The sequence below is a fragment of the Poecilia latipinna genome, unplaced genomic scaffold (assembly GCF_001443285.1).
Source record: "Poecilia latipinna isolate Pla-1442-1.1 unplaced genomic scaffold, P_latipinna-1.0 Scaffold2074, whole genome shotgun sequence".
NCBI classification, from domain to species: Eukaryota; Metazoa; Chordata; class Actinopteri; order Cyprinodontiformes; family Poeciliidae; genus Poecilia; species Poecilia latipinna.
Genome location: NW_015114690.1, coordinates 18,976 through 35,110, shown reverse-complemented (window position 1 = coordinate 35,110; position 16,135 = coordinate 18,976). Strand labels below are relative to the sequence as shown.

The 16,135-nt window shown below is 36.5% G+C and overlaps 1 protein-coding gene across 3 annotated transcripts in view; it reads left to right on the top strand.

The window, feature by feature from the left end:
* LOC106936074 (nck-associated protein 1-like) overlaps positions 1–16,135 on the top strand; it is a 45,395-nt gene that overhangs the window by 10,355 nt on the left and 18,905 nt on the right. For 2 of the 3 annotated variants that reach the window (XM_015016866.1, XM_015016865.1), the window contains exons 2-3: positions 4,200–4,217; positions 10,842–10,952. In XM_015016866.1, the coding sequence (XP_014872352.1) occupies positions 4,200–4,217; positions 10,842–10,952 (129 nt within the window). The remainder of the gene's footprint in view (positions 1–4,199; positions 4,218–10,841; positions 10,953–16,135) is intronic. The other variant, XM_015016867.1, reaches the window with a different exon arrangement.

Here is a 16,135-nt window from a genome sequence, read left to right as displayed (position 1 = left end):
AAGTCTTAAAAAATTCAAGTTTTATAAAGACTTAAATAAATAAGCAATGCTCAGCCTGGTGAGGGCACAAGTAAAGCCTAGTGGCCTGCCAGGCTTATAATACGCTGGGGGAAACCCTGACTTCCCTACGAAATGGAAAAAGAACCGTTCGATAGTACTTTTTGGGCTCAGCCACATATGATAATCAGCCATCAATGCGTCAAGAGCATCAACAATACCCATGAACGTGTTGTGCAAACTTATAATGCCTGGACATGTCATTGTAATGTTCTGTTTCAACGTATTTGTCCCAAACGTTGTGCTGATAGTGATTACCCCTCTACTGTCAGACCATTTCACTGCTCTTGAGACAAAATTGTTTAGTAAAAGATGCTGATAGTCTTGGATAAGAAGGAGAATGCCTTACTCCTCTGTCTGTTGTACCAGAATCCTCTCCTTGGGCTTCACGGCTTAAAACTACCAAGAGTGCATATTCGTATGTATCCCATTAATGCCAGTTGAAGCATTCAACTTTCACTGGAACTAAGGGGCCAAGCCCAGCTTCTGAAAAACAACCCCTCACCATATTTCTCCCTTCACCAAACTTTACACTTGGCACAATGCAGTCAGACAAGTACCGTTGTCCTGGCAATCGCCAAACTCAGACTCATTGGATTGCTGGACGGAGAAGCTTGATTTGTCATTCCAGAGAACGCGCCTCCACTGCTCTAGTGTCCAGTGGCAACATGCTTCACACCACTGCATCTGAAGCTTTGCACTGCACTTGGTGATGTATGGGTTGGATGCAGCTGCTCCATCATGGAGAACCCATTCCATGAAGCTCTATGTACTGTTCTTGAGCGAATCTGAAAGCCACATAAAGTCTTCAGACTCTTCAGAAAGTTGCCGACCTCTTCACACTATGCGCTTCAGCATCTGCTGAATACGCTCTATCAGCTTACGTTGCTGTCGTTACCAAACACTTCCATTTTCTAATATGACAGCTGACTGTGGAATATTTAGGAACAAAAACATTTCATGACTGGATTTGTTGCGCAGATGTCATCCTATCACAGTTCCACACTGGAATTCACTGAGCTCCTCAGAGCGACCCATTCTTTTACAAATGTTTGTAAAAACAGTCTGCATGACTAAGTGCTTCATTTTATACACCTGTGGCCATGGACGTGATCGGAACACCTGATTCCAGTGATTTGGATGGGTGAGCAAGCAATCTTCTTAGTTTGGTATTTGCTTCACAGCAGAACCATAAATGCCTTACATAAGCTTAAGACTCCTATTTTGAAATAAGAAAGGAAGTAGCTCTTGAGTATTTTTTATTTTTAATCTTTATTTAAGAACAAATTCATATTTACAAGAACGACCAGGCAGGGAAGATAGGAAGATCAAGTAAAACACTTTACAGTAAATAACAAATATTAGCAACACTGTTGATGTCATAAAACAATAAAAACAATACAAGTTCCACTGTGGGAACATCAACTAATAAAGACTTAACAGACAGCTGTTTTAGAAAAGTGATAAAGAAATTTTCCCCACTGTTAAATCTGTTGGGTGGGACCATTTTCAGTTAAAACAAAAGAGAAAAGGTTGACACTCTGAGACATGATACAAAAAAAAAAATCATGAACGCTAATTAGCCCCTACCGCTATGATAGAAGCTTACTATCAACATTGAACAAAAAATCCAGAATACATAGTTCTCATTTGACATCACATTTCCATGAACTTTGTAGCTGATAGCCATCTTTGGCAGGCATTTGTTATGGAGTTGCAATGACAACAATAAATAGACCACAAGCTTAGAACTAACTCTTGCCTTGTTCCTATCTAACTTACAAACAATATAAGTGCATTACAACTATTACTTGATCACAATTTTTGATTATCTTAGTATTACACAGAGGTGGGTTGATTAAATATCAGTGATCTTTACTGTAATACTGCTGAACTAGCTAAGATGGACAAGTAGCCTATAGTGTATGTTGCTATATGTCCTTACTCTGCCAGTCATCAGAGCCTTATTATTCACATGAAGAGTTCGTACGTCCTTTACAAATCTGTTGAAACATTGATTGTGAGTCGATAGATTTCAGGCTGCAAAGTTCCTTCATGTTGTATGCACTCGTGTTGCTCACTAGGTAGTTAACTATATCCTAGTAGATCGGCGGCAGCTTGTTGATATCGTCTGACTTGTTTCCATTCTCCGTCACATCCACGTCAATCCCGACGGCAACAATTTTGTTTATGCATCTTACTTTTGCACATTGGTGAAGACTGTCCACATATTTTCTTTTTGTTGGTCTCAAAGCTATGGGTCCGCTATCCATTGCGCATGCGCTTACCTATTAAGAGGGTCCAGATCACTTCCAGTTCAGACTTGAGGGAACTGTGTTTTGATCCTTTCATGTTCATAACCTACAGTACTAAAAACTGATAAAATCTTATCTGAACCTAATAATTCTACACAGAACAATTACAGATTCATGCTGCCTATATCTTTTTTATGGAGATCAAAAAATGGAGAGTATTTGTAATTCCTTTTTTTTGTCATTTTGACCACTAACTCAAAAATTAGTTGTGCTAATGCTAACGCATTAATTGTAAATATTAGCCTTGCTAATGCTAAAGTGCTATATCAGCATAGTATTTAATGGAAGCTAACACTAAAGTGCAACCTTCAAAGACGTTGATACCTGCCATTAGTTTGGCCATTACCTGCCACACAAGTCTCCTCGACTCTCATCTTTCTTTAGTGCTGTGTCTGAGATTTCTCTGGTAGAATGTTAGCCTGGCCAGTCAACGAATACAAGGAGGTGTTATGAATGAAGACATTGATTTTCTGCGCTGTTTTAGAATTGTACGGTTGTAGTTTTAGCAATGGCAGCGGAATTAGTGAAAGAGGCCGTTCAGTCCATGCTGACCACGCTTATAAATATTGAGAGATTAAAGTCAGACCAAGAGGAAATTTTAAGACGTTTTATTGCTCTGCAATTTTTGCAGTGGGTCAGAAACAATAGTTGTTTACAATGCATGCAATTTCTGGTAAGCTGCTTAGCATAGCTGATGTATTTTGGCTAACAGCCAAGTGTTAGTGACTGGGTAAAATCCGATCCAATCAGTTAAAACTTTGAGTTCATTCCTCCAGCAAGCAATTATTTCTCAATAGACCCTCTGCACGAAGCAAAGCATAGAACAAGTGGGTGGTTTTTACCATGCTAACCCACCATATGTCAATGACAAAACCCATACCACAACATGGTATCAACCTCAACAGATGTAGTTTTCATTCTTGTCGAAATCATTAACTAACCAGGAGTGGCCAGCTTAGCCCAATGAGAGAAAAGAATAAAATTTAGAGATTTTCAGGCTTTTTTTTTTAGCTTTTCTATAATGGAGTTTCTCCTGAATTGTACTTTGTTATAAGCCATTAGCTATTCTCATTAGATATAGAATAGCTAAATGCCTAGTTCTACACCTTTGGGTGAATAGTTTTTACCCTGCAACGCCATCTAGAGATGGAACTGAAAAGACCGAACCTAATTTGTAAAATGACATTCTTCAGATACACCTCAATCAGTTTTTCTTTAACACCAAGAACCTTTACAGAGGACTACGTCTTAAAGGAGAAGGGATTAAAATCTGCAATAATGAAACCATGACACTTCAAATTCAAGAATACTTCCTTATCAGTTACTAAGCGACAGTCGTGACGTAGAAACACTACAGGTGCCCAACGTTGTTTTTCCCTACCGGTGTGAGACGCTGCCGCTGCTGACTGGAGTGCCAGCCGTATTATTTCAGGGCTTTCCACACCCTCAACATGGATGTGATATTTTCACCGTCTGTGTGTGTAGGTGGGGATTATACACTCTGTTACTTGTAAGACGGTGTGCTTCACAAGTGTTAATGTGATAAATGTTGGCACAGCATGTCTTTTTCCTTTTCTTTTTTTATGCACTATGTTGAAAATAATTGCCGGAAGGGATATCCTTGTTTAAGCTCTCAGATGTATAAAGAGCAGTGTTTTATTTTTATTTTTTTTAAACTTCTGTTGTGTGTTTTTTATGTTTGTAAAAGTGTGTGTGTATGTGGACTTGCTATAGTTATGAAGCAGTTTGCTCAGGTGGACTTTTTTGTTTTGATTTTTTTTTTCTCTTCTTCTCTCCGTTCCAATGCTTCCCCCCTCTCCTATGCAGCAAGGACAAGTTTGGAAGGTTTGCACAATTTATCACCTTCCACTGATAAAACCCCGTCCTCCTCCCTTTTCACCCTTCCTCTACTGCCTCCTCTTTCTCCCTTCCCTCCACGTCCTCCTGGCTACCCGGACTGATCTGTTGGTTCCCTCCTTCGTACCTCACTCCTCTTCATGTTTGAGTCTGTAATGTTGAGAGTAAGGCCTGAGCTCCATTCACTGTCAAGTGTATCGTCCACTGATGCCGATTCTTTTCTGTTCCTCATTTTTTTACATATTTTATTTCAGCCCTATTCGACAGCGTAAGCTATTTCAGTTCAAGTTGTGTCCGACAGTTAGATCTTATGTGATTATCTAAATATCTAATATTTCAGTTTGATTATGTGAGATAGGAATATATTATCCTAAATGTAAGAAATTTATCACATCGTAATTTATCGTGATAATTTCTTGTCAAGATAAGAATTTTGATTTATTGTTGCCACAATGAATTGCATCTTTCCTGCCAACAGCCTTCACCATCTTCAATAACTCTTTGAAGAATTAATGAGTTACAACAAGATTTAATTTTCCTTTGGGGTTAATAAAATATTTTTGAATTGAATTGATGATGTTTCAATTCCTCAAAACTATCTGTATTGTCATAATTTTTTGTTTTACTATTTACTCACTATTTATTCAGAGCATCAGTAAATACCAATAGATTTGAAATTATGATTAAAACCATTTATTGTGTCCAGTTCAGTGATAAAAATCAGACTTTTTTGTGTGACTGGTGTCCTAAAGAAATGCATTAGAATGGATATGTTTTTCAGTTTGTTTGTGGGGCACTGATTGTGCCACCCTTAACAGAGTTAATCTAACACAAAGCTACTAAAAGAATGTAGCCGGGTGCTGATTGCAGTTTTTTGGCCAATCTCCAATTACTGATCTTTAAAATTCCTGACCTGCCGATTCCAATTTTGGCCGATACAGATTTTTTTGTATGAAATGTCGCCAAATATAGGAAAAAAATCGAGTTGGCAATAGTGGGGGTGACTATTGTAAACTGTAAAGATGCAGGCATGACCTGGTGGGCCGGTCTGTCAGTCAAACCTCTCTCACAGGAGAGCAGAAAGAGGACAGTGGTTGAGTTTTTGTTGAGGTAGGTAAGATCAGCTTCACATGTGTGGGTCAATCATCGATCTCCCAAAATTAAGGAAATCGGCACAGATAAATCGATGCACCCTTACTAGAATGTATTAATCATAACTTCTTGTGACATTTTCATACTGTATATTTTACACCCAATCTGTATTCAAGCACACAGATCCGTTGGTATATGGCAAAAAAACAAAACAAAAAAAAAAACAATTGCTTGTGTTTGTAGCAAACGTCCAGATGAAGGTCTGGATGTTTTGCTAAAAGTATATTTTGAAATCTTCATGTTCACTGTGGTTTGGAGTAGGGATACACCGCTTCACTTTCTTCACTTCTGATACGGATGTCTGAGGTTTAGTATTGGGCGATATCAAGCCGATATAGAAAAACAGTGCTGAATTGACTGAAACGTTTCTTTTCTTAAAAACAAAAAAATAAAAGATGTAAATCTACTGAATTAGAAATTTATTTCATAGCTTTGCACCAGTACAGCACATTTAAATACACCAAAGTCTTCACAGTCTTGGTCAAACATGTAAAAACAACACAACTTTAATTTGTCAGTCAGTGCAATTAGGAGAGTAACAACATTGATTAAAAATAGGAAATTTTTTATTGTATTTAAATATCGTTGAATTGCTTTAATTTGTTGCATAAAGCAACAATTAATTTCTTTTGTTACTAGAATAGTACTACATATTGATTATTTGTTATAATATTCAAGTTCCATACATATTTTACTAGGCAAGGAAAGCGGGTAATGGCATTCTTTTGAAATTATTTATTTTGTTTTTAAACTACAGCAAACCTTGATACCGGTAACCAGCCTATACCGTTATAGTGTAGACGGGTTTACACCCACCTTTTAGTGAGAAAGCCTTTTGCTTTCTCACTGGGGCGAGAAGTCAAAATGTAAACACAAGGAAAATTGGCACCATATTAAAATGTTATTTTAGAGGGACAACAGCAAAACAGAAATTCATTGCTTTTTCTAAACTGTAAAAGTCAGTATCATATTTAACCATGGTACACAAAAATCTTTCAGTCCCTTTACTTTCAAAATTATTTGGTTCTTTGTGAAATCAAAGTTGGAAAAAAACCCCAAAGACCTCCCTCCCTGGAAGCCAACGTTTCTTCCCAAATACAGCGAAAAAATTTTCAATGAGTCAATTATTCTTAATTCTTATTTTTCAAACTAAAATATTATTTTTTTTATATTTCACAAAATGGAAAATAAACACTTGACACTAAGATTATAAATATATATGAAAAATGTAGATGAATAAAAAGTCAAACAATAAGGTCAAAGAATTAAAAATGTCAAATATAAAAGGATTAAGATTGAAATAAACAACAGTAGGTCTCCGAAAATAAAAATGTCAGTTTTAAATATTTTTTGTTTGAATTTTCAATCAAACACAGTGTCAGCCTTTGAAAGCATGGATGGCTCAGTTTGGACCATGTTTGTTTTGAAATATAAAAGATGAAGTCCTGAAAATTTATCAAAATTGATATGGAGAGATTATTATTTTTGACATTGAGGTAACTCTACTCTAAAGATAATAATAATAATTAAAAAAAAGTAGTTGGTTGGAAAGACAAGACTTTTTCACACACGATTACAAAACAGTAAGCTGATAAAAACATAAGCAAAACCCCTTTACTTTTCCAAAATTTGATTTCAAAAAAAGTTCGGCTTAGGACAAGTAGAGTAATGCCTCTCAAGTGGTTGAGTTTCTAATGAGAAGAGACCGTCCATTCTTCAGAGCTGTTGTTCTTTTCTTTTCCAGCGGTTAATCTGACTTAGTGAAAATGAGAGGTCCTGTCCTGTGAGAAACGACAGACGAAAATGAATTCACCTCAGGGAGGAAGTGGTTTGCGGCAGACTCATAAACCGCATCTAGTAATTAGCAGACTTAATTACTTTTCAGATGTATGAAGTCTTTCCTGGCTTTTCTGCTGTGTCTGTCGGTGTATGGACCCCTTGAGAGCCTCGGCTGTTAATTGGTACCTGGAGTGTTAAATTGACGGTAGAGGCCAGAATCAGATCCATTCTAGTATCCAGGAAACTGCCCCCTTATTTTTTTTTCTTATCCAATAATGCTTTTTTTTATCTTCCTCCCATCTCATGTCCCTTCATTCACTGCAACCCTCTTTGCATCCATTTCTCCACTCCTAACTCAAATTCAGATAGCTAACTTATAACTGCAGCTTTCACTAGCACTAATGGCTGCAGCCACACCATTTAAATACTAAATGACTCCTATACTCCTGAAACAAAATCTGTTACATAATTATGTCAAATCAATTGAGAAACTATTATGTGATATAGTTTGATTGCACATGCACTATTATAAGTAAACAACAAAAAAAAGATAGTTCATTGAGGCTTTGCACCATACCTTGAGATTTTAAGAATTGACACTCTTGGTCTCCATGTTCACCGCCATTCAAATAAATTCCATTTTGACAAAATGTTGCTTATAGTTTCTGCTCCAAATTTGATAAACATTGCTACTCTACATGCGTGTCAGCACTCCCTTTATGTCGGTGAGTAATCTTCTGTTTGTGTTTAACAGTGAATGGAAGCAGTTGGAAGTCTCACGTGGCTACATGCTATCAGACTATAAGCTACTTTTGAGGTTTTTTGCTGTATTACAGAAATGCAACTGTCAAAATATTATTTCATTATCAGCGTTTCACACAACAAATGATGTCATCACGGCACATTATTAAAATTAATTACTTCCAGGTGATGCTGCACATGTGGTTGCTGCAAGGGAAGTCAAAATATTCACTGTGGGTCATTCATTTGATCCAAACACTACTGAAGATTATCACTGAGTTTGAAAGTGCATGAGCAAAGTTTGGAAAGAGGGCTGTTTTTATTTCAGTGCATTTCTGAGACATTAACACAGGATAGGTAAATGTAACAACCAAAGTAAAACCTTAGAAGCTGCTCAGAAAAATATGTGGCCACCTTCCTGATCTGGCTCCTGACTGATTGAGATGTATTTGGAAACAGTGGCGTGAACTACTTATCACTGAGCCTTGGCTTGTTCCCTCCCTTTAAGCCTAGGTTTCTATTGTTTCATAATTACAAGTATTTAGAACAAGGGAAACTGTTTTTGGTGATTGAGGAGAAATCTGCCCTCCCCCTTGGACTATATATGAAACTCACCAACATTTAGGGTTTTTTTACACCTCATACTCTGGTATATTTGGTTGGATTGTGGACCAGAATTGCAACATTTGCTCCATTTTCAGTTGGCATGGTTCGCTTTAACACTGCACTGTGTCAAACAAACCAAACCCGTTGAAAAATCTGTTCCCCGTTCGTCTGTATTGGCGCTGTACCAAGAACCACTGAAGGAAATGACACGAAAAAAGACGCTCAGCATAACTTTCTTCTTCACAAAATATAAAAAATTTAGTGCCATCAGATTTTAGTGATTGGTTTTAGTGCTGGACTTGCGCGTTTGTTTTGGTTGTATTTATCCAGAATGCCCTGCGCTTTTGCCTGCCTCCTGCTTTTGGAATTGTCTCCAGTCAATATCTATATGCTTATTCGTGTACCAATATGTCTCAGATATGAATAACTTGTTAAAAGGAAGTAGGCCTAGCACAGTTGACGCACAATAAAACTAAAATTTTAGATTCATTGTTGAAGCTTTCACAGCATTAGATCATTTAACAGTGGCTATAACGCCCAAATTTTACTCCCAACTGGTCAATGTTTAATTCTTCGTTTGAATTTTTTTTGTGTGTATTTCTGTGTCAAGACAGTAGGCTATTCAAAGTATATAAAACCCAAAAACTCTGCAAATAACAGCAGAAATGTTATTTAAAATGAATACTTATTATATCCAGAATCTAAAGACTCTTTGAGTTTGTTGGGAGCAGTGCAGGAAGGATCTCCTTTAATGCTCCTTTGTGCACTTCGGATGCATCAATTTGTCAATAAATTAGCTACATGAGATACATGAACAGCATTTAAAACATTTTTATTAACCATTTTAAATTTCATTTAAAGGTTATGTAAGATTGGTTTCAGGTGTTGTAGATAACAGTACACATTCTTTAGCTAATCTTGCTAGCATTTTAGCTTTAAAATGGATCAATGACAACATCCAAATGTAAAATGATGCATTTTTAGTTGGTTTAAAGTCAAATTCTGTTGTCATTCTTCTTTTTTTTTTTCTTCTTTTTTTTACACTGATTTTCCATGAGTGTCCCCCTGCCTACGTCCAGATCTGTTCCTGTGCAGTATTTATTCTAATATTATTAGAAGCTTTATTTTCAGTAGGCACTTTTCAGTTTGTTTGTGCAAACCTGTATTGCAAATTGCTGAGGGAGCTAGTGGAAAATTGTGTGATCTGTGGTTAGATTGTTTTTGTTTTTAATAATGACTTGTGTTGTAACTGTGACCTGATGCAATACGAACTGAAGTCCAGGCTCATATTGTGGTCTTGTGTCTGGGCTGTGGGTATTTTTAGCTGTCAGCACAGGTGTAGTTTTAGTTTTCCACTTTAATTTGTGTACTGGCTTAATTTTTTTCTAAATAAGTATTTTCAGGCTTCATCCAGTAAGAAACATTAAGATGGCGGCCTCTGTCTCGGGTGTATGCATGTGCCATATTTTCATCATTCAATACTACAATACCTCTATAATGCATGAACGCTGTTGCTTCCCCCTGGGTCGAGCAAATACTGCTACACTTCTACAGGAATGAATGATACGCTTCCGCTCTGCAAAAAATTCTGCTCATCTTGATACAGATGACATGGAGCACTAAAACAAAATCCACTTCTTTCTTTTTACTTACTTTTTTCTTCTCTGTACATTGCTTCCCACCTATTTCATGTCAACTCTGTCTGTATATCACCACCCGTCACATAGTTGCATTAACCACTCAGACACACTTTGAATCAGAAACGCTCTCCTCTGGAGCTCCCTCAGTGGTTCTCACCATTTTTATGGCTAATTCTTTTGGATTTATTTATTTTTCTGCTTTTTCTTAAACACATTTCTTCCCAATTATTAAAGTACTACTTAAATATGAACTGCCGTATAGCTGAGAACCACTGCTGACTTCAGGCACTTGCTCAGGCTAAACTTGGTTTATCCAGAAATGAAAGCCAGTTTATAAACAATAAGCTGTGAATCTTTACTGACGTGTGAACCTAAATGGGAAATGCACTGGTCACAGAAGTATCTAGTTAAAAAAAAAAAAAAAACAAGATTAAATCTAGTAAATGGTAGCATATCCTTTCACCACACTCTTCTTTAAACTCTGGCGTGGGATAAACCAGGATTGACTGCAAGCACTAAACCATTTCTGTTGAATAACTGGATCTAACATGCCAGATCTACAAGGAAAGGCATGTCAGAAAAGCTGAAACAAAGCGCAAACAGGCTGTTTTGTTTCAGTCTGAAATATTGCATGTATGCAGATATATTTTTGTTTCTCCTCACAACCTCTTTTTCTTTTTTTTCTTCTTTGCAGGCATGTGGCGACCCGAAGGCCAAGCCCTCCTATCTTGTCGACAAGAACCTGGAGTCGGCTGTCAAATTTATCGTTAGGAAGTTTCCTGCCGTCGAAACGCGCAATAACAACGTAGGTGATGGAGGATGTGAATGCATAGTGTTTTCCGGCTTTATCTGTGTAGCTTGTGTGTTCCAGTGCGTAACTATAACCTTATCCTGTTTTACCCAAGCTAGCAATAATCAGAGTTGAAATAACTTGTCGATATGCTGATCAATAAGGATTTAATTTACTGTCAAACAGTGTAAAGATGTTAGCTCAGTAGACTGAGCCCTTCTTTTAAATTAAACCAAATTGAGTTTATTCAACTGGGAAAATGTAGTGCCATGGACCCCACTTCCCTTTCGCCCACCAACCTTCCCCCGTCTTTTCACGGTTCAGTTTCTGTGGGTTTTCCTTATTTTAGATTTGTTTTTTTGTGGAGTGCAACTTCAAATTATTTGTGGATTTTTTTTTTCCATAGAGCCTATCTAAAGTATTCATAAGAAAACGCAGCTTGGGAAGCTGAAATACAGACCCACATTGCTAGTAGATGTACTGTTGGTTGGCATTTGGAAAGGAGCCAGTCTAGGATAGCCGCATATTTTTCTTTGCCCCTTATTGGTTGAACTCACAAAAGAGTCAGGAAAGGGCAGATATAAGGAAGACTGTAGCTAGCTGGTTACTAGGGCTGTAGTGATACAGTAATCTTACGATACGATACGGTACATGATATTCTGTCCACGATACGATATATATTGCGATATTCATCAGACGATACTTTTGCGATTTTCTGGAAGATTTTAGAGGGACAGAGTGATTTTGGTGATATTTTGTGACTGTTATAGAGTTGGATTGAATTAATTTAACGGAAAACTGATTAAAAGCACCAACTACACAATGCCTGGCTCTGGTTGGACCTGGACACAGACTTAAAGTCGACAGCTGGACAAAAAGAATCAAAGTGGAGAGAAAACATGTTTCTTTTAATTGAAACAGTACAAACTAGCTTACATGGATTTATAAAGTAAATAAAGTGCACCAAGTAGCCTGCTCTGAATAGTTTGATACCTTTTTAACCTTGACACTTAACATCTGAAGGAATCACTCTAAGCCTGATGACCTAATCACTCTCCTGGTGAAGCAAGCAGTGAGTGAGCAAGATGACAGTTGGATGTTACGATACTTACTGATGAATATCGATTTTTTTCTAGGAAAGAAAATATCGATATATATATTGCGATATCGATATTATCTTACAGCCCTACTGGTTACCTCATTTCTGTTAGCTGTTTAGCTAACTTCTGTCAGCTGGTGAGGTAGCTTCTGCTTTTTCCTATGTTATCTGTAGCTTAGCATAGTGTAGCTGTTTTAGATGTGATTTAACATTGCTTACCTCCATGATTTTCAACTAGGTAAATCCATGGGTAGCAACAAATAGTTCCTCTCTTATTATCCACATAAAAAATATCTGTTTTTAAACATGGTCTACATCCACAAAATGGGGATTTAAATGTCACTATAAAAAGAGTGACAAAGTTGCTAAGTTGGTAACAGTGGAGTGACTATTATTTAACTGCACATGTGCAGACATGACGTGGTGGGCGGGTCTGTCAGTCAGCCCTCTCTTACAACAGAACAAAAGTGGACAGTGGCTGATTTTCACACATTATATCTGGGCCTATTCATTGGTGCACCCATAGAAAGAAGCATAAAGTTCGATCAGCCATTGAACCCCCGTGATTTACAGATGCCAATATCTGCTGCATAAAAACCAGAGGTGCACCAACAAATCGACCGGCTGATAAATTGGTCCAGATTTTCTTAATTTTGGGAGATTGGTGATTGGCGGCCACTCCAACTGTTGCCAATGTAGCGATTCTTTTTTTTGTCGCTTTTTTTAGCAAGGCTTTTTAAAGGTCGGTTATTGGCCAGAAAACTACAATTGGTGCAGCTCTACTAAAAACAATAATCACCTCTGGATTAAAACGTCTCAGCAATGACTCAAAAGTTACTATATATGGAAGCCTTTTGGACAAAGTAGATTTCAAGCATTGCAGTCAACAGCAAACGGCTCCAACAAAGTCATGATGGTATGATGGCATCGGATGTGCTTTATTCTTTTTGTTTATATTCTTTTAATTTATTGAATGACCTTGGTGGTGGTTTATTTCGACAAACGTAACCCTGAAATTGAAACTTGTTTTTAGATCTCCCGCATTTGTATTCTGCAGATTGAGTAATTACTCTCAAAGACGAATCTATTCACACACTCCAAGAATAATGACAGTTCAGTCGATCTGTTGCCTCACTGATTACCATTGGAAGCAATGTTTGTTGTCTGCCCAGAAAATTATGAAATGATCGACACATTTCACTGATTTCAACCCTTGGGGAGTTTAATATGTGTGAATAAGTGCAGTTCTCCCACATTGTACGTGTGTGTGTTCATGTATTGCGTGAATTAAGATCAGATTTTAACTCATCCTAATGACTCTGTCAGCTTCACGTGTTAATTTGTGCCTTCTGGCCCCCTGCTGTTAATGTGAGCATCATTTAGCAGACAGCGTTGTTTATCTGTAAAAACTCTGTGTTTGTGCGTGCGATGCTAACTGCTTTATTCATTATAACTGTGCAACGATTGTCTCTTACGTTGTTGTTTTTTTTTCTTTGTTTCTGTGTTTGTTTGTGTTCTGCATGCTAATCTTGGCTTATTCCGGACTTGTGCTTTTTGGTAAGTTTTTTTGGAACCAAGTTTCTGTAACTTTTGAATTTTTTTTAATTGATGTACCTAAGTTTTGTAATGTAAATTATCCGTAGATGTGTTTTTGAAGAGTTGAGGTGTTTTTTTTTTGTTTTGTTTTTTTTGCTTTGCTCTGCTGTTGTTGTTGGCAGCGATCTTTCTTTTTTTTACTTTCTCTCCTTCATCCACCGTGTGAGTGACTGTGTGGCTGGTGAACTACCTGGTGTGATAGCTGCTTGTCCTTTTCTGGTTGGCTACTTGGTGACCAACTGGTTCCTGTTTGGATGACAAGCTACCTGCAATAAGGAATTTTAAAGAGCACTTTTTAATTTTTTTAAATGCATACCGCACTGTGATTTAGAAAAGTGTCAAACATTCCCAATTTTTTTCAGTCTCCAACTCCAAACTGTAGTTGATATTTATATGACTCAACCAAAGCAAAGTAGTTTATATTTGTGAAGTGGACGGAAAACAATACATGATTTCTGACATTAAAAAATACATAAATAGTGTAGAGGTGCAGGAAAAAGTCAATTTCTAGTCCTGGGAATTTTTTAATTGATTCAAAATTCTCAAAAATTGATTTCAGTCTGCTCAATTTTTTTGTAAAATTATGTAAAATAATGTTTTTTGTTATTTAAAACAAAGCCAGGCAGCTAAGCTAACCTAATACTGGTGTTTTAAGTTAGAGTTTTATGCACAAACCTACTTGGGTTAAATGTGAACTAATTGAACCATATAGAATTATTTTAAATAAATGTTTACACTGCAGTTTCCTCTTGTCAGTCAGGATTAGGGTTGAATAGAAAAATTGGTTTCTGAATCAGAAATTGTTCATCTATAATATAGTGTATATTGTGTTTATCTCTTACTGCATAACCACCTTTCTTTATAATATCGGCCCCATCTCTTTTTGGGAAGGTCTCTAGTAACTTTACACTTTCTGAAGACTAAAATATTTGGACATTTTTAAGTCAGATTGGATGGAAAATTTTCAAGACTTGGCACTAATGGTGCGCTGATTGCTGGTTTTTGTCTGACGACAAAACCTGCCGATACCAGTTTTAAAAGAAATTCTCAGAAAAGACACTAAATATAGCAACAAAGTTGGACAATTTGAATAAAAATGTCACAACTTTCCCAAATTTTTATTTTCAGGAGATTCTGGAAAGCCACATCGTATTCCTTCCACTTCCCAGTTGTGCACTGCTTTGTGTTGGTCTGTCTAGCAAAGATTTGTGGTTATACAATGTGAAGAAGTTTAAGGGGCATGAAAAAGATAAATTGGTTTGATTTAAAAAGTAAACACCAATAATAGTTTTATTTTTGCTCATGTATTTGAGGTTTAGTTCCATGTTGCAGCAGTGCTGTGTCACACACCCTCTATCTTTTTATTTCATGGACTTTTTTCTCCTCTACAGCTAGTGCTCTCTCTTTAAGCTTCATTTCTGATCTTGGATGGTGTTGGAGCAGGTTTTAATTTACAACATTGAATTTTTTTAAATTGAAGCTTCACAACGTCTTGCTCGTTCCTCTCTTGAAGGTCAATAATCACCTTGTGGTCAGATTATTTTTTTGCTTTTAGCAAAATCCTTCCAGCATGAACAACTGCAAATGGATAACATGAGATTCTCACTGAATGATAGTCTGTAGTTTCATTATGTTATTGTGTGACACAAATATAATTTACAAAGTATATAACTTTTAAATGTACAGCAATTTCTTTGTTCCCTGTAGCTCAGTCCTTTGTGACTGGAGGCACAACAGCACACATCCCTAAGCATACACACACACATAAACATATTTAAAATGGTATTTAAAAGTAAGTTGTGTCAATACATTTGAACATTAAGCAATATTTCAAAAGAATAACTGATTTTTCTTAGCTATGTTCAGTGCTAGTAGTACTTTAAGTTGTCTACCAGAAGGCTATCACTAACAATGAGTTAAGAGCATGAAAGAGATTGGTAACACTTTATTTGAAGGGAGTTGAATAAGACTGACATGACACCGTCATAAACATGACATAACACCTGTCATGAACATCAATAAGTCTTCATGAATAGTTATGACTGTTGTCATAAAGCGTCATTCGGTAAATCATGACATTTTTAATACAAAGTTGACATTATTCAAAATGTCTTTGTTATGACAACTTGACATGAACCAATAAATCATTACTGTTTAAACTTTACCTTTAATAACATAAAGTTACCTCATTTTTAAAGTGCAATCAGTAATACTTTTATAACAAATTTATATCAGTAATGATTTCTTGGTTAATGTCAAGTTGTCATAACAAAAACATTTTGAATAATGTCAACTTTGTATTAAAAGTGTCATAATTTACCGAATGACACTTTATGACAACAGTCATAAATATTCATGAAGACTTATTCATGTTCATGACAGGTGTTATGTCATATTTATGACAGTCTTATTCAACCCCCTTCAAATAAAGTGTTACCAAAAATAGTTACATAAAACACATATTTCAATAAAAAAAGTTTTTAAAAATATTGTAAGATAACCA